This window comes from Nansenia antarctica (assembly GCF_963989245.1).
Source record: "Nansenia antarctica genome assembly, chromosome: 1".
In the NCBI taxonomy this organism is placed as follows: Eukaryota; Metazoa; Chordata; class Actinopteri; order Argentiniformes; family Microstomatidae; genus Nansenia; species Nansenia antarctica.
The window spans coordinates 19,611,227-19,637,912 of NC_137674.1; the positions used below are offsets into that span (position 1 = coordinate 19,611,227).

Consider the following 26,686-nt stretch of genomic DNA (forward strand, 5'->3'; position numbering starts at 1 on the left):
TTTCATTTCCCTCCGGCGAGCTCCCGCTCTACTCACTCCCCGCCGCTGCAGAGCCGAGAGGAGAGGTCCACTACCGCACGTACGCCTCGCTCACAGAAACCCCCCCAGAAACACACGCCGTTCGCCTACTGTGAGTGAGAGCCTATTTCAGTGGAGAGACGAACGAATGAATAACCTAGCCGTGTAAGCATAGCGCAAATGCACCTGGTAACACGACCGACACACACAGGTGTTTACACAGTCTACTGTGAGGACGTACAGGCGGTTCTGATCGTCGCGTGTCACAGACGCGGTCGCGTGCAGGACACACCACACAAGAATCATGTGGTTTTAAGAGTGGGACCATACAGCAACGTTTACTGACTAAAACAATATCTCACGAAGGCTCTTTTAAAGCTAAAACCATTCAATGGGACAAAGCTAGTTGAAGGCCGATTCCCTGATCATAACTATGTGTATGCGTGCGTGTGTGTGTCTATGTGTGTGTGTCTATGTGTGTGTGTGTGTGTGTGTGTGTGTGTGTGTGTGTGTGTGTGTGCGCGCATATGCTCTCCCTCTGGCTATCCATATCCACATCAGTGTCTCCAGCTTTAATTGTCCATCGGGGTCTCATGACTCTTATAAATACTTATAAAGTGTGTGGGGAGTTCATATTTCATAGCTCCCTCTAGCTCCCTTTCATAGCTCCCTCTAACATCATGAGGAAAGTGACAGCAGCTTGAAGGAAAGAAGCAATAAGTAAAATTAACATAAATTCAGATGGTAATGTATTCTGCAACTGGGGCTGACTCGCCTCATAACAAGAGGCACTTATTTTTGTTTTTGAAAAGAGCAAAGTCCAAAATGTTAGTCATGACATACTAGTAATAATAATAATAATAATTCATTACATTCATATAGCGCTTTTCCGAGGCTCAAAGACGCTAGTATCAGCACAACACAGGTAAGCTTTTACAATCTTCACACCGCAATCGGCGGAGTCGTCCTTTGACATTCAGGCAATGCACTGGAATGATAACTAGCTCTGGATAGCCACATTGATTCCATTAACATTCATTTTTCATACAGCAAATGGAAGGCTCTAATTACAGGTCCTGCTGCGCTAACCTAAAGTGCAATCCAATGACAATGTCATTTGAGAATTGAGACTGGATTCAGAGAGTTGTGGTATTCGATTTCACCACACACACACACACACACACACACACACACACACACACACACACACACACACACACGCACACGCACACACACACCCACACCACACCACACACCACACCACACCACACCACCCCCTTCCCCAGAGATTGAGTTTCGTAATGACAAACTGAGCTATTATGCCTTTCTGAAATTATGAGTAAGACATGGGTCAAATCTACTCACATCCCAGGTGACAAAAAAATGAATTAATTAACCATTAACGGTTAAGATTAATTAGAATTATAATGTAATCACTTAAGGCCCACTTCACCAGGCTGTCTCTGTTTCCTCGTCTGATATAATGAGTATGTAGGGTAATTAGAGCCATGGAATTACCCCGCCGTCCCAAGAAGCATAGCAGCTCACACTGCGTTGCTCACACATCCATGGTTGTGACGGTGTCTCAGGACAGGATAAGTACAGTAGGGGTCTTCCCAGTGACACACACACACACACACACAAAGTGTACTTTAACACAGAGCAGAAGAGAACTGGATACATTACCTTTCCGAAACTCCCCTTCCCAATGGCGCGCAGGATTTGAAAATGGTCAAAGTTCACTGCAAAGAGAGAGAGAGACAAAAAAGAAAACGGTCACTGACACAGAATGACAAAAAGGGTTCGTTGTGTTGCTGGTTTTATGGTAAAAAAAAAAAAAACGTGTGAGAGACAACCATCAACTGAATGGTTTACATCCCCCCCCCCCCCGACCCACCCCACCCCAGCGGTGAGCCAGCAGGCACGGCACTGACTCACACCAGGCTCCTCCAATAATAATAATAATAATTCATTGTTTTTATATAGTGCTTTTCCGGGGCTCAAAGATGCTGACAATATGGGAAAAACTGAAAAAAACTGAAACAACAAGCAACAGATAACATGAGCACATAGAGCACAGAGTTAACGAACGGGGAACAATTAACGCAGCAATGTCCAGGGGGTGGGAGGGGGGGTGGCAGGGTTAGGGGAGATGGTTATGGGTAGGGGAGGTTGTATGCATGGGAGAACAGGTAGGTTTTGAGGTGGGATTTAAAAGTGGAGAGTGAGGGTGAGTCTCTGAGTGGTTGAGGGAGGGAGAGAGTTCCAGAGGCGGGGTGCAGCTGGCGAGAAGGCACGGTCTCCGTCTCTGCCTCCCTCTGCCTCCTCCAACACAGGAGCAGTGGAGGCCCACGACCAACAGCCCTCCCCTGGGAAGAAGCTACCGTCTTAACTCTGCTCTGCTGCTGCAGGGGCACGCATGGACCCTGGGTACGCCACGGGCCGTGTCTGAGGATCAAACAGACCTGCTTTCACATGTCTTGCTTGAAAGAAGCCGATCCTGAGTGGATTCTTCGTGCCCGACATTATGTAGCTGTTATGATGTGTTCCCTGGAAGCTGGTGACTGACCAGGTCCCCTCAGCCACTGTCATTTGAGAAGTGGCGCCGAGCCAGAATAGACCACTGGCTAGAGAGGCCAGGGGCTGGTTACCATAGTAACTTAAAGGGCTGAGTTTCCAAGGGACTCGATATGGAGGAGCAAGTTCAGCAATTTGTCAGAAGAATATGATTTGCAATTTACAGCTGATACTGAGTCAGCAGTTAGCTAACAGGATAAAAACTGTGTACTGAAGGAAACTAGTACTCGCAACTGTAGCATGATTGCAACTGTGAGTCGCTGATCAGCTGAGTAAAGACCACCTCTTCAACTGTCTATCCTGAGCAGACCTGGTGATTTCAATTGATTCATTCTGGGGGAACACAATCATCCATATCAGTAGCCTCCATGGCTAATCCTGTCATATGGCAGAGCTCACGCTGTATCACAGAGGAGCCAGGGGGAGGAGACTGGACTGGGAAACACACAGTACCTCACTCGTCACGTACTGGTTTTTATTTTTTGTTTAATATATTAAGTGATTTCTTTGCCGATGATCCATGGCTGTCTTTGTGAACGTCGGCACACGTCAGAAAATCGATTAATCGTTCATACCACCCACTGATTAATCGATAAAAAAAGGTTTTTTGCGTTATGCACATCCCTCACATATACACTATGAATACATACAACTCTACGCTCTAAAGAGATAACAAGCTGGACTGTCTTCCACCTAGCTACTGGTCCCCAGTGTTCTACCTAGATACCGGGAGCTTCTCAGAAGAATGACTCACACTTACTGGAAATACGCAACTGGGCCCCCTGGAAGCCCTGCGAATTGAGTCACTAGTTTGAATAAGTGTCAGAAGACCTGGCCTCGTTCCATGCAGTGTGGGTAATTTGAAGGGACACCGCTGCTTCCTGTTGCCATCCATTCACCATCAGAGGGCCCCCACTCACTCCATACGCCTCACTAGCTCACAGTCATGCTGAGAATTGAATTATGGGGGAGGCAGCATTGGCCTTTCATGTTGTAGACCCACGGCTCCCAGACAAGCATTAAGCTTCTATTGCCAGATACCGACTGTGGTTTACTCTTTGACCAAGACGGCTGAAAAAACATCCCTGCTGGGATGAAGTATGTATAATTCAGCCCTGTTAAATACATTTCACCAGTACAAACATGCTTCTGCTGAAAGGCATCTTTCTTCCTCTTTCAGGATAAAGTGTTTATTTCACGGCTCAGTCATTGTTTCGACAAGTCGAACCCTGACCAACTGACCTAGCGGTTTTGTCCTCGCCTCGTCAACGGACGTGTTTGGCGTAGTCTGCTCTGTTGTGAGGAATGGATGAGGCTGTCCCGTGAGGACCAGAATCATGATCGGTGTTTTGGGGGTGTTATCGAACGCAATGCTCATTTGATGCTCAAGCCAGCCAGGATGTGGCCCAAGTGGAACTTTGTTCCCCCGGGTCAGAAGTGGGCCGGCTCCAGGTAACATAGGCACAGCTGTTCTAGTGTTAATTGGCCACACCTGAGTATAATTTGGTGTCTCCTATAAATGGAGGAAGTCAGAGGAAGCTGATGTGCTACCAGTTTGCATTCTTATCCAATAAATAAGCATAGATTTGGTTGTATCAGTCCAGTCATTTGGTAATGTCTTAGCCAGGGACACAGATGGTCTGTCTGATGAGATCTAGACTCCAGTTGATTGGCTCAGATCTTATCATTCTGCTTTTTTTTTTTTTTACGTGTCTCACCGGCACTCATCAAAACCAAATGAGATGAGTCTAGATTTCTTCAAATGGTCTGTGTGTCTCTCTTCTCGTCTTGGTTGGTGAGTCTGTCAGTGTTCCAAACTCTTCTAAACTAAATACGATGTGATTGTATTTCTAAACACTTTTGGCTCGGTTAGGTTGGGATGAGACAATTTCAGAGCTGCCTTGAAAACCCAAACCGCCGCAGTTTATCTATTTCAAGATACTGCATAACAAAGAATGTATGGTTCATCTTCTCATTGACTAGGAGTCAATGTTGCTTTATTGTTCCCAGCAGTAGATACATATTCCTAATGTTAGGGCTAGGCAAGTAAGGGGAGAGGAGGGAGGAACATGGGGTGCAAGGGGAGACATTCTAGCTTTCACATTTTCATTTTCATGGCTTTTCTTGCAAGCAATGCATGCATTTCTTGCATGAAGTGATGGATTGAATAAAATGTTATAAATCATTGTTCATTCATGAGCCTGGTGCGCTATTTCTTTTTAATAATGTTCATCGTGGAGCAGGCTGCTGCTCAGCAGTATGTGTGTGGAGCTAAACATGGTCTGGACGTGTCAATGCCAGTTGTATTATTTATTCACCCATCTGAAGATGGGTTTTGCTTCCTTTGAGGACATTAGTGATCAAGAAGGGGTTTTGGATGGACAGCAGCAGTTCTCTTCCAAGAGTGACGTCATCAAAGCGAGCCTTGAAGTTATCCGTCAGCTTCCGGATTAAATCAACATGGTTGTGAATATCTTTCTCTCTCTTGGTTTGCTCTAAATGTTTTCAGAAGCGGACAAGCTCTCCCTGGAGATCATTCTTGAATCTCTAATTTCCTGGCTGGAGTTGTCACTGTGCACACTAGTGCTGGCTGAATGGGAGGGATGTAAAACGTAAACAACGATAATAACAGTTGACTTGACTGCGGTGTACGTCTTGGTTGTCATTGGCGTGTTAACATCAGATCATCTGCTGACGCTATAAGGGGGGCCAATAACACACCCGTGGAAAACAAGCAATTCAAGCCGCATTTTTCAAACTGCTCTAACATTTAGGGACAGTCTGCATTCTTTTCACAATTTCACGGTGCTATTTCAACCTCAGAGTGCAAATATCATCTAATAAAAACATCAGAAAAATCCACTTTTGAATCAGAAGGCTGCATTAGAGGCCTGACAGAGCACCAACAGAGAATATGTGTCGATGGGTCACAGACTTCAGGCAGTTATCGCATGCAAAGGATTGTCGACTAAATGCTATAACACTAAACTATGTTTATTTATTTAATTTATATTTAAATGTACTTTCTGTAGTTCTTTTATTACTTATTTTTATATTAAATAAGGAACACAAACAAAAGTGTTAAATGATGGTCAAAGACCAAATAATAATAATAATAATAATAGCTTAGAAGTTCTACTTTAACTTCATAGTCATTGACTGATTACAAATCCAAACTTTTGGACTGTACATGATGGACAGTACATCACTTAAGCAGGGCACTATATGTCGCTATGCCAACAGTGGAGAATGAGTAGATGGAAGCTTCCGGTCATATGGTCTGGGTAGTGTTCAACTGCAGTCTGCAGGAAGGGAGTTGGAGTGGACACTTTCAAAATCACAGCATCGTGAGTTTGAGATTGCAGAGCTGCTGATGGAGCAGGGTAAAGGCATCCAGGCGCGTGCACTGTGGTGGGGGGGGGAGGGGGAACAGCCCCCCTGGTGACACCTGATAGCTGATGCACCAGGAGGGTCTGCTGAGCAGGCTCCCTGGCGGGGGCGCTCTGGGCTGATTGGCTCCGGTGGGGGTGCACATGTTGGCGCAGAGCCCAAGACCTAAGGGCTGGGGTGTGTGTGTGTGTGTGTGTGTGTGTGTGTGTGTGTGTGTGTGTGTATGTGTATGTGTGTGACTCTGTGGACTGTGTGTATGTGTGTGTGTGACTCTGTGGACTGTGTGTGTGTGTGTGTGTGTGTGTGTGTCTGTGTCTCTGTCTAGCACCTCAACTCTCTCTTCGAATTGTGAACACAAGATAACAGCAAAGCAGATTGTGATTCTATATATACACATTTTATTTTTTTATTTTTTTAGCATTCTCAGTTTTATCTGACAGCCATTCCACTACACACATCTGTTCGGCAATATTTGATGGCTCTCTACGGAGACGAGCTTAGCGCAAGATAAGACTTGAGTGACAGCTCTACTGCAGGCCTGATGGGGGGGCTGTGAGAGGTGAGTTGGAGCAGATAGATAGAAGAGAGATCCCTCCCTATGGCTTGTTCTACCAAATGACAGTAGCTGCTGAGGGGCTGGGATGAACCGCCCTCGGAGCTCTCATAATGAGACAGGTGCCTGGGGTGACAGCAGACCATATTGTACTGATGCTCTACGGTCCTATAACCCCAACCTCCCCACTACTATCACCATAAGATGATATTGATCTACAGCAGTATTGCAGTAGCATCATATCAATCATATATATAAGCTAAAAAATATGCTTAACATATTATACATAGTGCAGTGGGGGATTCTCTCATCAGATCATTACCTACCTGATATTACCCAAAGCATCACTGTCCCCAGCACTACCTTAATTAGGCCCCTATACTTTCTTCTATTTACCTTTTGTTTCTTTTTATTATTACTACTCGATCCTTTCAGTTTGTAAAGCGTCTTTGAGTGTCTAGGAAAGCGCTATATAAGTCTAATGTATTATTATTATTATTATTATTATTATTATTATTAAGGGTAAGCTAACTGTGAACACCACTGTAATGATAGAGGAGTTCTGAATATCATTACAACAACAAAACCGGTCAAGACGTGGCAAACATCTGGAGCGCAAACACATCAGGGTGTGAGAAAAGACCATGTGAAACATCTCAAGAAAAAAATGTCATGAATGTATGAAAGTTACACATTTTTGCTTAGAGGCATTAATTATGAATACAGAGATGATGTAATTTTCATGAGCGGTTCTTTATTAATCACCATCAGAGTCACTGCTGCTCCCGGCACAAAGAACGCTCAGTGAGGGGGGGGGGGGAGGTTGTCAAGAACGCAGATGCTACTGAATTGTTGAGCGCAGCTCATATGCGAGAACCTGCAGCTTAGCTAGCTTCAAGCGTGATGAAGCAAAAGACGTGTCAAGAGCTTGGATGTTCAGTTCATGCAGTGTCATGTTTGCAAATGGTAAATGGTAAATGGACTGCACTTATATAGCGCCTTTTTGCTGCTCCAAAGCTGCTCCAAAGCGCTTTACAACAGCCCCTCATTTACCCATTCACACACACATTCACACACCAATGGCGGCAAGCTGCCATGCAAGGTGCCGGCCCGCTCAATGGGAGCAATTTTGGGGTTCAGTGTCTTGCCCAAGGACACTTCGACATGTGGCCAGCCGGGGCTCGAACCGCTGATCTGCCAACCTTGCGATCATTAGACGGCGACTCTACCTCCTGCACCACAGCCGCCCATTGTAAGGAATGTTTCCATCCTGGGTGGGTTTAGTTAATAATGAACACTGACTTGGCCCTAGTACTGCTTTGTAACAGTCTGATACTGCAGGGAGACTGTAGAAGGAATGAGGAGGGACACATAGGCCAGAAGATGTTGAAGTGACGATTCAATTTAAAAACAGTGTAGCATGAAGCTTAGTTAAATGTATACAAATCTGAATAGGCCACCTATCACCCTGATAGTTCTATGGGACAGGACTCACTAACTGCCAAAGAATTTCCGGAACACTGACCACCTAGAGTGCCTATGTGGTATTTTACCTAGCAACAATACTTTGATTGGCTACAAAATAAAGTGTCACCATTTATGCTTTCTTTCTAGCTCCGAGAGCGCCGGAGTGTCCACGTGACCGCCTCTTGTCCAAACAAATCACTTTGTCCCATTATGACGTCGAACCCAGTGTGCTCTGTGGCGAATTTACGAACGTGGCCATGGTCACCCCTGGAACTGAAGAATGTTGACAATTTTGGGCAACTTTATTCACCCTCGGCACTAAATTTGTTCATTGGCTCACCCGTAAGTTAGGTGTGGGTAGTGATGGTCTGGTGGATAGTGAGTTGGACTCGTGATCGGAAAGTTGTGAGTTCAAATCCCACCTGAAAAACACCACCCCTAGTGTGCCCTTGAGTAAGGCACTTAGCCTTCAATTACTCCAGGGGGAATGTCTCTGTAATTGTAAATCGCTTTGGATTAAAAGCGTCTGCTGCTAAATGGCAAATTCTAATTCAAATTCTAAGTGGCCCTCAAAAGACTTGAAAACAAAACCACAGGGAGATTTGGAGACTAGCCAGGAACTGATGTGATTGCTAATCAAAGGACAGCAACCAAAGACATTATGAGGCCGTTATTTGATTACCCAGGGGTCTCCAACATTCATCTCTAGATGGGGGAATGTCACATCATAATCAATAAACTAGGCTGATACTGTCCTCTATGCTATCTAAAATGGATGTATCGACCACGGTGTGTGGGACCTTCTGGAGGACTGCAGAGAAACCAGAGTACTATCCTAAGAGAGGGCAACTCAATACCTTGGATGTCTGTGGAGCTAATTGATCCAGAAGCTACAACTGAACACAGAGAGAGCAATGGTGTACTAGGGCAGTAGTACTACAGTAGTACCAGTACTACAGTAGTGCCAGCAAACTGTGGTATGATGTCTGTTGGTGCTTTTAAACACTAGAACAGCCGTGCCCTTTTTACCTACTAAAAAAGCCGCCTCGGGGGTCAAATGACCATAGTCTTTACAATGGAAAGCTGCTATTTACACACAACGACCACTAGATGTCCGTCTTGTAAATTAGCCTGCCTCCTACACCGAAAAACTGCAAAATAGCTTCATACTAGCTTATCCTGAAAATGTAAGGATACTGGGTGGTAGAACGCACATATCTAGATAAAAGTCATGAAAGGAGGGTCCTGAAATTGAGTGCAAAGACATAAAAACACATTTACTGTTGTTCTAGTGTTAATGTTATCATACTTGATGTATGACGTTTGTGATGTAATTCAATCTTAGACTACAATGTACAGTATTATATACAGTCAAATTCCACCATGTTGTTTGCAGTTCAGCCCCTTGTCGGTTATTTAGTTGCAATGCATCTTATCATTGATGTTGCAAAGAATACATGAGTCTTTTCATTGAGTTAACGGTCATTTCAGTGAGTGTTATTGAAAAAGGATTCACAGTGTGTGACTAATTAGATTAATTCAATAGCTGGGAAGAGGGCCAGTGTTCTCGTCGTGTCAAATGCTGTTCTGAACAGCATCTTCTGAACTCTCAACTGAATATTCCACATTCATAGATACATATCCACTCACTGAGCACTTTATTCGGTTAACACTTTTGTACCTTCTCATTCATGCGATTATCTAAGCAGGCAATCAGGCAATGCATGAAATCCTGCAGATAAGAGCCAGCAGTTACAGGTAACGTAATATTCACACCAACCATCAGAATGGGCCTCATTTTATCTACTCAGCTAAGTGAAACTTATTAGGGTTTTCCTATTGCGTAAATATTATGCCAAGACAACTCGTGAGCTTAGAATTATAAGGTTCTATCTCCGTTTAGGGTAGTTCAGAGATATTGAGCGTCAAAGTTTTTACATTCCATTATGTTCTGTGAGATGGAACCTTTGTATTTGACTAATTACTAACAAAAAAACTTCAACATTTTAATGGATCAGATTATGTAAAAAACTAAATTTTTACAAAAATGAAGATAGAACCTTATAATTCTAACGTCACGCCATGTCGCCGAGACAGGCCAAAGAGGACAAGGAGAGAGAGGAAGACGAGCACCGCTCTGCCTCCGATACCGTCATGGCCGCCCGGACCGAGCTGTTGGAGGAGCCCAGAGTAGCCCTCTCCTTGGAATTTCAATCGGCCATAACACCACTCGAGGCGAAACTGGACTATGTTCAGACGACGGCCACAGACCGTGGTCACCACCGCCTGGCCTCACTAGAAGCTAACGCGAGCCAGCTCAGGGAACAAACGGAAGCGACGGAGGCTAAGATGTGCACTCACGGAGGACCGCCATAACAAGCTGAAGGCTTCCAACTATCGACCTGGAGTCACACAGCCGTCACAACAACATCAGAGTAATTGGCGTACCTGAGTGGGTTGAGGGTGCACAGTGTGCAGATTTGTCAGCAGAGTGTCAAAGGCAGTTGCGTGTTTAAAGGGTCAGTATATTAATTTTGAATCATGGAGGCAGAGAACAGCTGGAGTTGACAGAAGAGCAGGCCTTCTCAGTTCTGGGGGGCTGCATGTCTACTATTGACATGGGTTGTACAGTATTTAGAACCATCTTCAAACCAATATGAATAATGAATATGAATACACCATATTTATTACACCAATCAATACACCAACCAAAGAATATATATATAACCACATTGCATTTCGTTTCAATCAATGTGAAATGCTGTTATATTCAGAATCATGGTCAATTAGTGAATGTAAAATGACTTATGTTTATTTTTCGAGTTCACAAGTCCACAGGGTGCAGAATTGTCAGCAGTGTCAAAGGTATCTAATAATGTGATGAACCTGTGTGGGAGGGGACGGACTGATTGCTGAACTATGGCCAGCTGTGAGGTGAGAAACGCTGGGCCTCAGGGGGAGAAGTAAGTAAGTAAGTAAGTAAAACTTTATTTATATAGCGCCTTTCGTACATGAATGCAACTTAAAGCGCAAAGCGAGAAGAGAAAGAGCAAGCGTTCATTCAGTGCTGCTAGAGAACAGGACTTCTTCCCTATCGATACTGCGAGCGTGTGCACCCATGGAGGGAGGGTGTACACTGTGCACCCATGGAGGGAGGGGGTCACTGTGCACCCATGGAGGGAGGGTGTACACTGTGTACCCATGGAGGGAGGGTGTACACTGTGTACCCATGGAGGGAGGGTGTACACTGTGCGCCCATGGAGGGAGGGTGTACACGGTGCACCCATGGAGGGAGGGGGTCACTGTGCACCCATGGAGGGAGGGTGTACACTGTGTACCCATGGAGGGAGGGGGTCACGGTGCACCCATGGAGGGAGGGTGTACACTGTGCACCCATGGAGGGAGGGGGTCACTGTGCACCCATGGAGGGAGGGGGTCACTGTGCACCCATGGAGGGAGGGTGTGCACGGTGCACCCATGGAGGGAGGGTGTACACTGTGCACCCATGGAGGGAGGGTGTACACTGTGCACCCATGGAGGGAGGGTGTACACTGTGCACCCATGGAGGGAGGGTGTACACTGTGCACCCATGGAGGGAGGGTGTACACTGTGCACCCATGGAGGGAGGGGGTCACTGTGCACCCATGGAGGGAGGGTGTACACTGTGCACCCATGGAGGGAGGGTGTACACTGTGCACCCATGGAGGGAGGGGGTCACTGTGCACCCATGGAGGGAGGGGGTCACTGTGCACCCATGGAGGGAGGGTGTACACTGTGCGCCCATGGAGGGAGGGTGTACACTGTGCACCCATGGAGGGAGGGTGTACACTGTGTACCCATGGAGGGAGGGTGTACACTGTGCACCCATGGAGGGAGGGTGTACACTGTGCACCCATGGAGGGAGGGTGTACACTGTGCACCCATGGAGGGAGGGTGTACACTGTGCACCCATGGAGGGAGGGTGTACACTGTGTACCCATGGAGGGAGGGTGTACACTGTGTACCCATGGAGGGAGGGTGTACAGTACACTGTGTACCCATGGAGGGAGGGTGTACAGTACACTGTGTACCCATGGAGGGAGGGTGTACAGTACACTGTGCACCCATGGAGGGAGGGGGTCACTGTGCACCCATGGAGGGAGGGGGTCACTGTGCACCCATGGAGGGAGGGTCTACACTGTGTACCCATGGAGGGAGGGGGTCACTGTGCACCCATGGAGGGAGGGTGTACAGTACACTGTGCACCCATGGAGGGAGGAAGTACAGTACACTGTGCACCCATGGAGGGAGGGTGTACACTGTGTACCCATGGAGGGAGGGTGTACACTGTGCACCCATGGAGGGAGGGTGTACACTGTGCACCCATGGAGGGAGGGGGTCATTGGCAGTTTGTCGGCTGCTGGTGACAAAGATAGGCAGCCAGGGGGAGAGTTCCAGACATGGGAGAAGGCTAGGTGCCTCCTTTAGCTAGATATTTTTAATTTAATTTATTAATGTTTGTGTGTTACTTCCCTACCTTGTTTTATAATTGGGGGACACCGGGAGGGGTTCTGGGTTTTATTGCAGTGATTCACCCAAAGGCAGATAGACAATAACCAAGCTGGGCGTAGCCGAGATGCGACGTTATCGGCTCATATCCTTTTCTGGGATTTTTTAAAATATTCTGTCTTTCACTGTTAAAATGAACCTACCATTACAATTATAGACTGTTCATTTCTTTGTTAAGGGTAAACTCACAAAAACAGCAGGGGGGGAAATATTATCCCCACTGTATATGGCGGTCCCTTCATCCTAATGAGAGACAATATTCCTTTTTTTCCAACATCCACCACACATACTCTAAAATAGACTATATCCTTATTGACAATAGGCAAATCCCTCAAGTTCGTTCCTACACAAAGTATTGTTTTTTTGTTTTTTTACATTTCTGAGTGGGGCAGTCCCACTCATATTTTTCTTTTTATTGTGATAGAGATAGTAGAGATATGACAGGAAGTATGGGTGAGAGAGAGAGGAGGGATGACATGCAGGATATGTCCGCGGCCGGAATCGAACCGGGAACCCTGCGGTTACATGGTCAGCGCTTAGACCGCTACGCCACCTAAGCCACCTAATATTCTTATAATAGATTGGTTTCCTTTTCTTTTTAAATTCTTCATAACCTTTTTTCCTTTCCATGGTTGTTGCTCTTATTTCTGTCTTTCTTTTCTTGAGGTGTTCTGAGCGAGCTATGTATCCTTGTGTCTTTTTTCAGTTTTTCGGTGCTATCCTACCGTTTTTCCACATGGATATGATTTTGTTTGTGGTTCCTCTCGTCTTATTTACATGTATTAAGTGTTCTTTATGGTGAGCTTAGAATGATAAGGTTCTATCTCCGTTCAGGGTAATTCAGAGATATTGAGCGTCAAAGTTTTTACATTCCATTATGTTTTGATAGATGGAACCTTTGTATTTTATGAATTACTAACTCAAAAATGTCAACATTTTTAAAATAACACCACACAGGCATTAATAAACACCTAATGGATCAGATTATGTTAGAAAACTAAATTTTGACAAAAATGGAGATAGAACCTTATAATTCTAACGTCACGATATATTGAACCCTGGCTATTGACGGGAGTGGAACTATATCAATAATGAAAGCACACAGTGACTGCACCCAGTGCAACATTGGCACCAATTGATTGGCCCAGGATCAAAAACAGCCCATTATCGAGCTTTCACTCTTTGCTTTTAGAATCTGCCTCTGCATGCATGAGCACATGAGATCCATCACAGGAAACACAGGATCATATTACTGCAAGGGCTGATCTATAAAAAAACATTGCATAAAGACCATCACTATCTTGCTCACATACCTAACAAACATGTCATAGTAGTGGAGCATAGTTCATAGTCTGTAGTGGTAGAGGTCGTCCTACTGGAACACTATGGTCTATGACGAACACCAGGGGCCTCATCATTATAAAGCTTTGCATAGAACTGGCGTAAAAAGTTTGCGTACAGTCTGTAGCTGTACATTGTAATGCGTACAGGACGCGGGCGAATAAGATATGTGCAGTGTGCAAGTATATTCTTTGTGTGCACTCCTTCATATATCATACGTGAGAGGTCATATTTTGATTTATGTTACGCAATTGTATCCATTTCAAAGCGTTTCTCCTGTTTCATCCTTCTGCCAGCAGAGTCGCACTTGGTCATTTCTCCAGGTTACTACGCATGGATCCCAGTGTGCGTAGAGGTGCACACAGTTTCACGGCAAGTTCGTTTAAAAAGAAATCCCCAAATTGCGGGAAACACACGTTTTTGGGCGTACGCAAGCTTTATAAATGAGGCCCGTGGAACTGGGACAGGAGAACTCGATGCAAGAGAATACGTTCAACCCCGATCCAGTGGTGTACGCAGGACTACGCCGTATACCCACTAGGAAAGGCCAAGGATTTCCGTATACCCACAATGTCAGGATACGTAACAGCGTTTTGTGACAGAACTTTCACACTTTCATTCATAAAATTCACCCCGTCTGTGTTACGATGCACTTGAATTTTGGACCTTTGGGACTGACTATAGCGTCATATACCATCAACGGGGGGAAATGCGACATGAAATATGTCAGAATGCAGCACTATCATGCACAGATCAGCCTTATAACATGTAATGTTAGATATATATAACGTTAGACAGGGAGCGCAGATTTATTTTAATGGCATTCCGAAATGAACGATATGAGGCTGGGAGGGAAAAATCACATTATACCCACTAGAAGAAACTAGACTACACCACTGCCCCGATCCATGACAGCTTTGCTAGTGGTGAATTTTTCATGAGGGCTCAATGTTTTAGTTTGGCTTTGTAAGCTGTCTTGAGACCGGCCTCGGTTTGGCTTTGATCTTATATCGACTGGGCTGCTCTCGTTGGGAGACAAAGCAGCCTCACATGTTCCTTTGAACTGTTGCTTGTTGCCGGAGGGACCAAACATGTCTGTACCACGCGTGCCCTCGTACGCATGAAATGAATCAGTTATCCACACGTGTCCTCCTCTCTCCTTTACCCAGTAGACCCAGGGACAATCATTACACAAAGTAGAATGAAATGAGAACTAAGTAATGAATGCCTTCAAACTTCAACTGCATGTTTCTAAACCGTGACGTAACATGCATACATGTTACTGTCATTTGAAGAATTCCTAAAAAAAAACATAAACCATTCACATTAATGCGAGTCAACAATACCCTGTTCCAAAGACTTGGTAGAGATCCCTCTACACAACACTAAGGACAACACTAAAGACGACATTTGACAAATCTTAAATTGGGAACGTCATTAAGCAGCCATCATCACAGTCCTCCTTATACAGTTAAATTGCCGGCTCTCTAAGCAAGGCTTCTCATGAATACTCATGAGCACTAGAAGCCCCCATTGTCTCAATGAGCTGGAGGATTTTGACGATGCATTTTTCCACTGATCCTTGGAGAATAAGGATGTCGGGATAAACAAAGAATGTGGCACATGCTTCCCAGATAGACACTCTTTATCTGACGCCACTCCATGGCAGTTGACTGTCATATGAATATGCCTTGTTTGAGTCTTGAGCCATTCGAGACATATTTTAGATCTTGCATCTGCAAAGGCAGTGCAATACCCACATCCATGTCGGAGAGCTTTTATGATGACACAAAATAAGCAACTTGGACGGAAAATGAAAGCAACCACTGAGGCTTGGATTACTTCTTTTTCTATAAACCCAAAACTAATCATACTGATTCCATTAGAATGAGCTTGAACTGAGAGGAGATCCTCTGAGAGGATCAACAGAGGGTACAAATGAGGGGCTTGTTCTTCAACAGTCTGTGTGCTCTGTTGGGAGACTCGGCATCAGCCAATGGAAGCCAATGATTCCCCCCCCCCCTGTGCGGTTGTGCCAGTTTATTTTTGCATCCGTGTCCTCAATGATTGTGTTCCCCAGGCTAATATAGAGGGGGGGAAATAGTTGAGTAATCAGGTTTCCCAAGTCTACCTACCCACTGTCCTCTCCAGATAGTCCACTTCCCAAGTCTACCTACCCACTGTCCACTCCAGATAGTCCACTTCCCAAGTCTACCTACCCACTGTCCTCTCCAGATAGTCCACTTCCCAAGTCTACCTACCCACTGTCCTCTCCAGATAGTCCACTTCCCAAGTCTACCTACCCACTGTCCTCTCCAGATAGTCCACTTCCCAAGTCTACCTACCCACTGTCCTCTCCAGATAGTCCACTTCCCAAGTCTACCTACCCACTGTCCTCTCCAGATAGTCCACTTCCCAAGTCTACCTACCCACTCTCCTCTCCAGATAGTCCACTTCCCAAGTCTACCTACCCACTGTCCTCTCCAGATAGTCCACTTCCCAAGTCTACCTACCCACTGTCCTCTCCAGATAGTCCACTTCCCAAGTCTACCTACCCACTGTCCTCTCCAGATAGTCCACTTCCCAAGTCTACCTACCCACTGTCCTCTCCACTTCTCGCCCCTGCTTATATTTCTTTCTAACTACTGTATTTTCCGGCCTATAAATCACTCCAGAGTCAAAAACGACCTTGTAATCAATGCAAATGTTCACAGTTATGTATGTAGGCAGCACTACAAGAATGAATTCGAAATAACAATTAATTACAATTCATTGCAAGTGTATATGCCAATTATGTTACTGTTATACTGTTATACCCTCACCTCAATGATAGCCTAGTGATGTCATGTCCACAAAACTTTAGGCCTACAGCAGGATAATTATCGTAACATTTCATAATCAGAATTTGGGCTGATTGTTTGTGAGTCATTTTCCAGGTTCCTGTCAGTGCATTCCATGCAATTCCACATCGCTTCAGCGACATTTTTAATCAGCAGCTCACTTGTCGTGCCACAACACTGGGACCCTCCCCTCCCGCCCCGCCTCCCCCTCAGTCTCCGTCTCCCCCCATGTGTAACACTGACAGTATCGTCTAAGACAAGTCATATCATGGATTCAGTTAGGCTTTTTTAAACAGCTACATCCTCACAGAGTTAAGGGGTGTCTATACGAATTAGAAGGCACTGTCGATCAGGAGATCTCATGATAAAAAAAAAGCTAAATCTATTTTCTTACTGGACATTTTGTGCTGCTTTGGTGACAGCCTCCCCCTCTTGTGTACATGTGCACCCAAGGTACAGTATCCTTGTATTGCCCCACAACCTGCAGGGTCTGGAATGAACACCAGCCAAGTGCTAAATGCACTACATCCTTCAGTCTCACAGCCAAATCTCATCAGCTGCCACTCTGGTCTACTAAACGAGAGGGCTGAATGAATATCGAAACCCGTCGCATTCTTTGTTTGTTATGTAGGCTAATGAGCATTCTCAGTTACAGTTTTTTTGTATCTCGCACCTGGTGCAGTACAGCAAAGTCAAATGGTCACACGGAGCCAGGGACTGTGCCATGTGGGCACACTTTCACTTAGAGAGAGCCGGGGGGGTCAGTCGGCCATCTGGCGGCCTCGCCACAAAAGCTAGTGGCCACTCGTGTACCACCTTTGTAGTTCTCCTTTGAAGTTCTGCCCGAAAAAAGACAACCCCCAAAGTCATTCCGATGGCAGAGTCAGAGTCGTTCCTGGGCGAATGACGATGACTCCAGCGTGATGTTGATGTTCTACAACTTGGCGGTCATCATGTTTTTTTACAGCCCAGATGGGACAATAGAAGCATTTCTCTCATCTCTATAAAGCATTGATGTCATATGGAAGAGTCAGAGCCAGCCAAGGGGTGGAAATGCACAGAGATAGTATTACCATGAGTGAGGCACTGAGAACTAGCATGGAAACCAAACTAGACTATGGTGTGTTGCATCCAGAAGGATACAATATGCCAGACAGACACAGACATAGACAGACCAAAATGGCGACAAGGAAGTAGGCATTTTGTTGGCGGATTAGTAACACAAGCTACTACTATTGAAATTAATTGGGTGACTTGTCCGTTCTTTTGACAGTAATTTAGGAGAGCAGAGTCAAGATTAATATCAGGTTAGCAGGTGCAACGATTCTCTCTCTTATTAACATCCTTTTCTATAGTCTCCCCATTTATAAACCCCATATGGCTTATACCGCGCCCCTTTTAGCGACGGGAGTGAGAGTGTCTACTACACAGTGATTCACAACGCCCATACCCTGGTCACTTTCAAATCAGCCCTCAAAACCCATCTGTTCACCAAGGCCTTTGGCCCCTAGTCTAGTTTTGTCTCTGTCACTGTGACTGGTTTTTGTTTTTGTTTTTTTCTGTTGTGTCTGTCTGACTTTCTGTCTGGAAATTCTGTAAAGCATCCTTGGGTTTGTGAAAGGTGCTATATAAAACCAAGCTATTATTATTTATTACGTTTAATATCTTTGGTTTTCGGCATTGGGACGCCCCTCAGCTATAGGTAAGCTTTGGTCACCTGTCACTATAGTCCTGCTTATGGTAGGCAAAGGGAGAGTTCCTCTCTGCTGGCAGACTGATGTGCCGTGCCACGTCAGCGTACACACACACACACACACACACACACCATGTCGGTGCACACACATGCGTTATGCACACACACACACTCATGCACGCACACACACACGCACACACACACACCTAGTCTTGCTTACGGTAAGCAGAAGCAGAGTTACTCTCCGTTGGCAGACTGATGTGTCACGTGTCACGTCGCACACACACACACACACACTCTCTCTCTCTCTCTCTCTCTCTCTCTCTCTCTCTCTCTCTCTCTCTCTCTCTCTCTCTCTCTCTCTCTCTCTCTCTCTCTCTCTCTCTCTCTCTCTCTCTCTCTCTCTCTCTCTCTCTCTCTCTCTCTCTCTCTCTCTCTCTCTCTCTCTCTCTCTCTCTCTCTGAATGCACTGCTCCTCTAAACGGCTCACAGCTACGCCAGTTTACATCTAATACTACACACACAAAAGCACAGGAGACTGGATTGGCTATGCCTATATTAATCATGTTTCGGGGCTACGAGTTGTGTGTGTGTGTGCGTGTGTGTGTGTGTGTGTGTGTGTGTGTGTGTGTGTGTGTTCATGCGTGTGCGAGGCCGCGAGCACCTAATAGGTTAAGTTGAACGAGGCCCAGCAAAACCACACAAACTAAAATCTAGGACTCACGTCCTGTTTGGAAGAGTGGATGTTAAATGGAACTATACTGTTACCCACCCCACTCCCACAACATGATACTATAGAGTGGGTCTTCACACCCTGCTCCCACAACAAGATACTATAGAGTGGGTCTGCACCCCACTCCCACAACAAGATACTATAGAGTGGGTCTTCACACCCCGCTCTCCCACAACAAGACACTATAGAGTGGGTCTACACCCCACTCCCACAACAAGATACTATAGAGTGGGTCTTCACACCCCGCTCTCCCACAACAAGATACTATAGAGTGGGTCTACACACCCCACTCCCACAACAAGATACTATAGAGTGGGTCTTCACACCCCGCTCTCCCACAATAAGATACTATAGAGTGGGTCTACGGGAGGAACAGAGGAAGAGGAAGAGGAGCAGAGAGGCGGCTCCTCTACTCTTTACGCAGTGCTGCTGCTGGTGGCACAAAGCGACAGGATCTGCTGCATGCAACCCAAAAAAACTTCTGAGGTTACCATGGTAATGCACGCTGTACACGCCACATCCTTTGGTGCTATCATCATCATCATCATCATCACCACCACTGGCTTTCAGCATTCTCTCAGCTGTCATCTAACTAATTCACTGTGATTCACAACACTCTATTCCAGCATTAGCACATCAATTATTCATGGGGGTTTTCGCTCATTAATTAAACATGGAGGGCCTTTATGGTGACCTTACGTCAAACTGCCCAGGATTCATTCTTCATTCTTTGTTGTGGTCAGATGAGTCATATAACGGAGATCCGGGCTGTGGTTGTGTGCCCCGCGGCCCTGGCCCCAGACCAGTGTCCACTGCTAAAGGGGAACAACCGCACATTTGTGGAAATGTGTCTATTCTAACTTCTCTGTGGTAAATGGTAAATGGACTGCACTTATATAACGCCTCGCATTCACCCGTTCACGCACACATTCACACACCAATGGTGGCAAACTACCATGCAAGGCGCCGACCCACTCACTGGGAGCAATTTGGGGTTCAGTGTCTTTAGTGGGGGACTGTCTGTCAATGTGCACAAATGTCACAGGGTTACACCCCCCCCCATGATTATAGGCATTATTGCTATTCAAACCCAAAAGGATAAACAGTTCTATGTTCAGTGGTCCCCGTCAGGAGAAACTGTGACATGCTTGTGCATGTAGCTAGCTAGCTAACAATGTGTTTCGTTGGTTGTGCTGAAGTCTGACGTAGATTTCGTCGTCCGTGGCTCAGTTGGTAGAGCATGGCGCTAACAACGCTTAGGTTGTGGGTTAGTTTCCCGCTGGGACCGTATGTACTGAAAAATGTATGCACTCACTGCAATGTAAGTTGCTTTGGATAAAAGCGTCAGCTAAATGGTGCATATATTATTATTATTAGACATAGACAATTGTGAATCCATTTACCCAATATTATTCCATAAAATGTTTATGCCATATCTCAGAATCGATTGGGCTTTCCAAACATAGTCTGAGAGGGAGGGTGAGAGGGGGGGTGTGACCCTGTGAAGCTGCTGTTGTTTTCACTCCAGCTCTGCTCTCCCTGAACGAGAGAGCTGCACACGTTAACAGAGAGTCATCCACTGAGGAAGGTTACAATTTCCTAGCTGATATATGACATCCTGGTGCTGCATAATTGTATTTCACAATGATTCATGTCTGAAAATTGTCATTTAGGTCAAAGTCTGTGTATTCTGGATGATACATTCTAGTTTATACATGCACCTCCAAAATGATTTTTCACGCACTGTGACGTATGAAATTTAATACAGCATAGAGCTCCAAAGTGTGACGTGGCTAGCCTTTGTGTAAAGTTAGCGCCCAAATATAATAATAATATATAATATAATATAATATATAGTCAAATATAACGCTCTCAAAACTGGCTGCCGTGGCGCCTTTAAGGTACATTGACACATTTCCAACATGGTGGTTGTTCCCCTTTTAAGAGCAGCATGACCTGGGGTACCTTCTCCTGAGGTTCCTTCTCCTTCTCCTGAGGTTCCTTCTCCTTCTCCTGAGGTTCCTTCTCCTGAGGTTCCTTCTCCTGAGGTTCCTTCTCCTTCTCCTGAGGTTCCTTCTCCTGAGGTTCCTTCTCCTGAGGTTCCTTCTCCTGAGGGTCCTTCTCCTGAGGTTCCTTCTCCTGAGGTTCCTTCTCCTGAGGTTCCTTCTCCTGAGGTTCCTTCTCCTGAGGTTCCTTCTCCTGAGGGTCCTTCTCCTGAGGTTCCTTCTCCTGAGGTTCCTTCTCCTGAGGTTCCTTCTCCTGAGGTTCCTTCTCCTGAGGTTCCTTCTCCTGAGGTTCCTTCTCCTGAGGTTCCTTCTCCTGAGGTTCCTTCTCCTGAGGTTCCTTCTCCTGAGGGTCCTTCTCCTGAGGTTCCTTCTCCTGAGGTTCCTTCTCCTGAGGTTCCTTCTCCTGAGGTTCCTTCTCCTTCTCCTGAGGTTCCTTCTCCTGAGGTTCCTTCTCCTGAGGTTCCTTCTCCTGAGGTTCCTTCTCCTTCTCCTGAGGTACCTTCTCCTGAGGTTCCTTCTCCTTCTCCTGAGGTTCCTTCTCCTGAGGTTCCTTCTCCTTCTCCTGAGGTTCCTTCTCCTGAGGTTCCTTCTCCTTCTCCTGAGGTTCCTTCTCCTGAGGTTCCTTCTCCTTCTCCTGAGGTTCCTTCTCCTGAGGTACCTTCTCCTGAGGTTCCTTCTCCTGAGGTACCTTCTCCTGAGGTTCCTTCTCCTGAGGTTCCTTCTCCTGAGGTTCCTTCTCCTGAGGTACCTTCTCCTGAGGTTCCTTCTCCTGAGGTTCCTTCTCCTGAGGTTCCTTCTCCTGAGGTTCCTTCTCCTGAGGTTCCTTCTCCTGAGGTTCCTTCTCCTTCTCCTGAGGTTCCTTCTCCTGAGGTTCCTTCTCCTGAGGTTCCTTCTCCTTCTCCTGAGGTTCCTTCTCCTTCTCCTGAGGTTCCTTCTCCTGAGGTTCCTTCTCCTGAGGTTCCTTCTCCTGAGGTTCCTTCTCCTGAGGTTCCTTCTCCTGAGGTTCCTTCTCCTGAGGTTCCTTCTCCTGAGGTTCCTTCTCCTGAGGTTCCTTCTCCTGAAGTTCCTTCTCCTGAGGTACCTTCTCCTGAGGTACCTTCTCCTTCTCCTGAGGTTCCTTCTCCTTCTCCTGAGGTACCTTCTCCTGAGGTATCTTCTCCTGAGGATCCTTCTCCTGAGGTCGTCCCAGAGCGGGTCAGCATAAGGCAGCTCTCAGAAATCAGGTCAGCGGCCACATCGGACCTCAACTGCGAGAGCGTTTAAGGCTGTTTGTAGACCAGAGAGAAGCAACATCATCATCACCACTCTGCCTGCCCCCCCCCCCCCCCCCCCCGCACCCCCCGATAACCCCCACCTCCATGTCCCTTGCTCCCACTGGATCAACAAAGCCACTGAGTTGGAACAAAAAGTCTCTGTAAAAGTAGCGGACCATGCTGCAGGGTTCAAATTCCGTATTAGGCTAGGCCTCTACAAAGAACACAACAAAACATTCAAGATCTATTTAAAGACTTAGAGACATAGAGGGGCGGGGAGGGGAGAGGAGGGAGGGAGGGAGGGGTAGTGGAGGGGAGTCAGAGAGATTAAAATAGGAGAAAGAGCTAGCAATAGTATAAAGTGTATTATAAATAAAGTGTGTAACAAGTCATCAGAGAACGGTAGAACGGAAAACAGTGCTGTGAGCAGATGAAATTAATCGATATAGCCTCTTTAGACATTGTATGTGAGCAAATATTAGGAGAGGAAATGGAGGCTGGCCTAGTTCTCTCCTCAGCTCTGAGGTGGGGCTGAGGCAGGACACATGGTGGTATGGCCTAGATACACCTGACTGCTGTCAGCCTAGCCAGGTATCTAGGGCACAGGCATTTGTCCCATACCTACACAAAGACGCGGACAAGGGGGGACGAAAGAGGGCCAAAAACCCTGCACCTTTCCCCTAGCCGCCAGCCCATGAGTTTGGAGGCGTTTGTAATGGAGCGAGACCAGATGTTTCTGTCGACTTCAGCATTCATTTGGCTACTGCTGTCAGAAGTGACATGATCAATTAAGAAGTTAATTCTAGTGGCAGCACTACCCGCCAAAGCCATAGCACCTCCCTCCCTGTTTCCCACATTCTTTTCTCCAAATTTCCTCTTGCAATCACTGTGGTACATGAGAACACTGGTCTTAATTGGTCTTACATTGCATTTTTTCCCCAAAACTCTGCAGGCTCGTTTAGGTACAAACTGTAACATGACCGTCCCTTTGAGGCTAACTAGTGGTTTGCACCTTGCAGGGTAACCTCTGTAGTTCAGCTGTCCCATGGGGCGGCTGTGTCTCAGGAGGTAGAGCCGGCGTTTAATGATCACAAGGTCGGCAGATCGGTGGTTCAAGCCCCGGTTGGCCACATGTCGAAGTGTCCTTGGGCAAGACACTGAACCCCAAATTGCTCCCAGTGAGCGGGCCGGCGCCTTGCATGGTAGCTTGCCGCCGCCGCCGGTGTGTGAATGGGTGAATGAGAGGCCGTTGTAAAGCGCTTTGGATAAAGTGCAGTCCATTTACCATTTACCATTCTGCGGAGGTTAGTCACATTCAAGCCTACTTCCTCCAAAGTCTTCCTGATTTGGCAGACCGTTTTTTCTGGATTTTTAATTATGGTAAGGATTTTTTTTTTTCGGTCATCCACTGTAGAGGTCTTCCTTGGCCTACTAGGCTGTTTGGGATTGTGATTTCACCACTGCTTTCTGTCTTTTTAATGATGTAGCCTATCATACTGTTGGTTTGGCTGTTTCTGATTGATTTGACCTGGTCAGCCTTAGAATGACTTCCTTGACTTTCAGTGACACCTCTTTGGTCCTAATGTTGACAAAATGCAATGCCTAGAATCACGACTAGACATTGACAGCTGTCTTACGCCTGCACAAATGATATGACAGCACCAATACTTTTGGTGCCATTAAATAGGTAAAAAGCTAAACCAATAGGTACATAAATACCCTATAAAAGCTAAGAATCTATACTTTAACCTGATATTAAGGATCGGCAGTGGCTCAGGAGGTAGAGCCGGGGTCTAATGATAGCAAGGTCGGCAGTTCGAACCCCGACTGGCCACGTGTCGAGGTGTCCTTGAGTAAGGCACTGAACCCCTTATTGCTCTAGGGTTGCTAACTCGCTATCTATGGCCGACCCCTTGGCCAGACCATAAAACTCCAACAATTGACTGACAAGTTGATTGCATGGCAATAAAACAATTACAATTATTATTTTGATTTGAATTGTTTTATCAAATCCAAACGTTCGGAGTACAGAAAAACTGCTTCCCCGTCCCAATAATTACGGACGACACATGTACGCCGACGCGTTTACATGATTATTCAACACAAATATTCTCATTCTAATACCATTATCCAATTAGGCAAGACTGATCCCTTGTTACCACATCCCAGAGGACGTGAGAAGTGTGTGTGGTGAGAGAGACCAGAGCCCTAGAGGCACCTCCGAGAGGTTCTCAATTTTTTAATGTCATCTCTCAACACTGAATATCAGAGTAGGGGTTTGTTTGCATATGCTCCCTGGCGGACCGTTTGGCAGCTGGGCAGGAGGGGCTACTGTCATCTTTGATGTCGTTACATTTCATGAATGAGCGTGTCACGGCCCGGAAAGAGTGACAGCCCCTCTAGAGAGACGTTCTCAGAACAAGCCATGAAACCATCTCTCTCTCTGCCCTGTTTGGCTGCTGGGGGAGACGTCGCTCGCCAGTGTGGTGGAATAATATGCCTGATAAGACATTTTATTTATTGATAAGACAATTCATTTACCTTTAAGACTGAATTCACAAGAGTCACTGAGTCAGACTGTCTTGGGCAGAATCAACATAGTGACAAACCCAGTCTAGTAGACAATGAAAAGTGTTTTCCTCTGCTCAGGGTTCAACTTTTGGCTAGACAACAGACACATTGAAATGAACCTGACCTAAGACCTGATTGCTCTCTTTTCTCCTAACCTGGACTTTTGTGTTTCCCCAGGCCCAGTACTCTAGGCCCAGACTAAACCAGTTTGTGGCCTTTGTGGCCCTTTTCCACCTTTGTGTCTCTAGGAGAAAGTGGGGGTCGATTCCCCCCTAACCTCTTCTCAATTGGCATCACAGCCAGCCCCTCCTCATACAGGAAATGCCTGTGATTGGCCTGTACCTTACCTGAGGGCGTGACTGTAACCTGTGTATAAAAATGTCAGGTCTCCTCTGTTCAGGACTTTTCTGAGAAGGATTTGACTGACAGACTCTGTCCGTCATGCTTGTAAACTGTTCTCCTTTTGCAAATGAGAATTAAACACCTTTTCTATGCAATTTGAAATATTTTATATTTAGATACTTAGGGTGTGTTCTCACTAGAACATTTGCTTCACTTGGAATTGGAGTTTAGGATCAAATTCGCTTTGCTCTGCGTCGTTTGGAGCTGTTAGAACGCGCATTCGAAGTAACTCCCGGAGCAAAATACCAACGGATGCTCCGCTTGAAAAGGGTGGTTTCGCTCCGGTTAGAAACGACGCATCGAGGCTGTCCATAGGAAAACAACAGCGCATGCGTGTTGATCTGGTTAAGAGAGGGACGAACGGGCAATTTTCTATTTTTCTGACCAATCAACTACCACGTCTGTTGCTTCAATTGCGTATGTTACTTCGTTTACATAAAGGGCTGTGAGAACGCAAATCAGAGAAATAATTTATGCAACAATGTTGCAAACTCATCCACTTGCTCCGGGGCTTGATTCGGACTTTCAAGTGAGAACATGACCGTAAATAATTATTTTACACCAGCCCCTTCGGTAGTGTCGACCAGTAGCCTATACAGAACGAACGAGACTTTCCCTCCTCTTATTGGTTATTGACTAGCCGTTTCTACAAAAGGTTTGCTGAAACTATTCCACACCACTGTTGCCCCCCCAGTCACGTTGCCTAACGTTAGCTACAACGCTCTACTCACATCGGGCCGCTTTACCCCCTCATGAAAAATAAATGGACTTCCTGTAGATTGTCACCTTTGTCGCTCGTCATCTGAACCTAGAGTCTGGCATTGCAGGTGAGCTCACCACTCTGGAGAGGAGAGAGTGGTGCGGTGGGGATCTGACATCAAGGGACTTCCTGTCCTCTACTGTAACATGAAGAACACAGCCAGAGAGTCACCTTCCTTTCATCCTCGTTCTCTTAGTCCGACCGATGACCTCCACACATACACAATCTCTGCCTGACCTCAAAAGTGCTACATGAATAAATTAGCACATTCGATTCCTAATGGACCACCACCACCTCAATACCGCTAATTGGTTTGTGGAATGTCTAGACCGGAGCGGATGAATGAAAGGCAGGAGGACACTGCACTGGCATCTACTTCCAACACGCACACACAAACAAAAACACACATTAATGACAATTAACACTCAAAAGACAGAAGCAGGATTTTTACATAATTTAAGCAAAATGACAACATCAGATTTGGTCTTTGTTGGTTGATTTTGTGAAACCTTCATCCACTCTTGCATGGACAGT

The 26,686-nt window shown here is 46.0% G+C and overlaps 1 protein-coding gene across 1 annotated transcript in view; it reads right to left on the minus strand.

Annotated features, from left to right (window-relative positions):
* stk32c (serine/threonine kinase 32C) overlaps nt 1–26,686 on the minus strand; it is a gene marked incomplete at both ends in the record, with an annotated part of 81,273 nt that overhangs the window by 50,581 nt on the left and 4,006 nt on the right. The window contains one exon of the mRNA XM_080533036.1: nt 1,705–1,760. Coding sequence (XP_080389162.1) covers nt 1,705–1,760 — 56 coding nt within the window. The remainder of the gene's footprint in view (nt 1–1,704; nt 1,761–26,686) is intronic.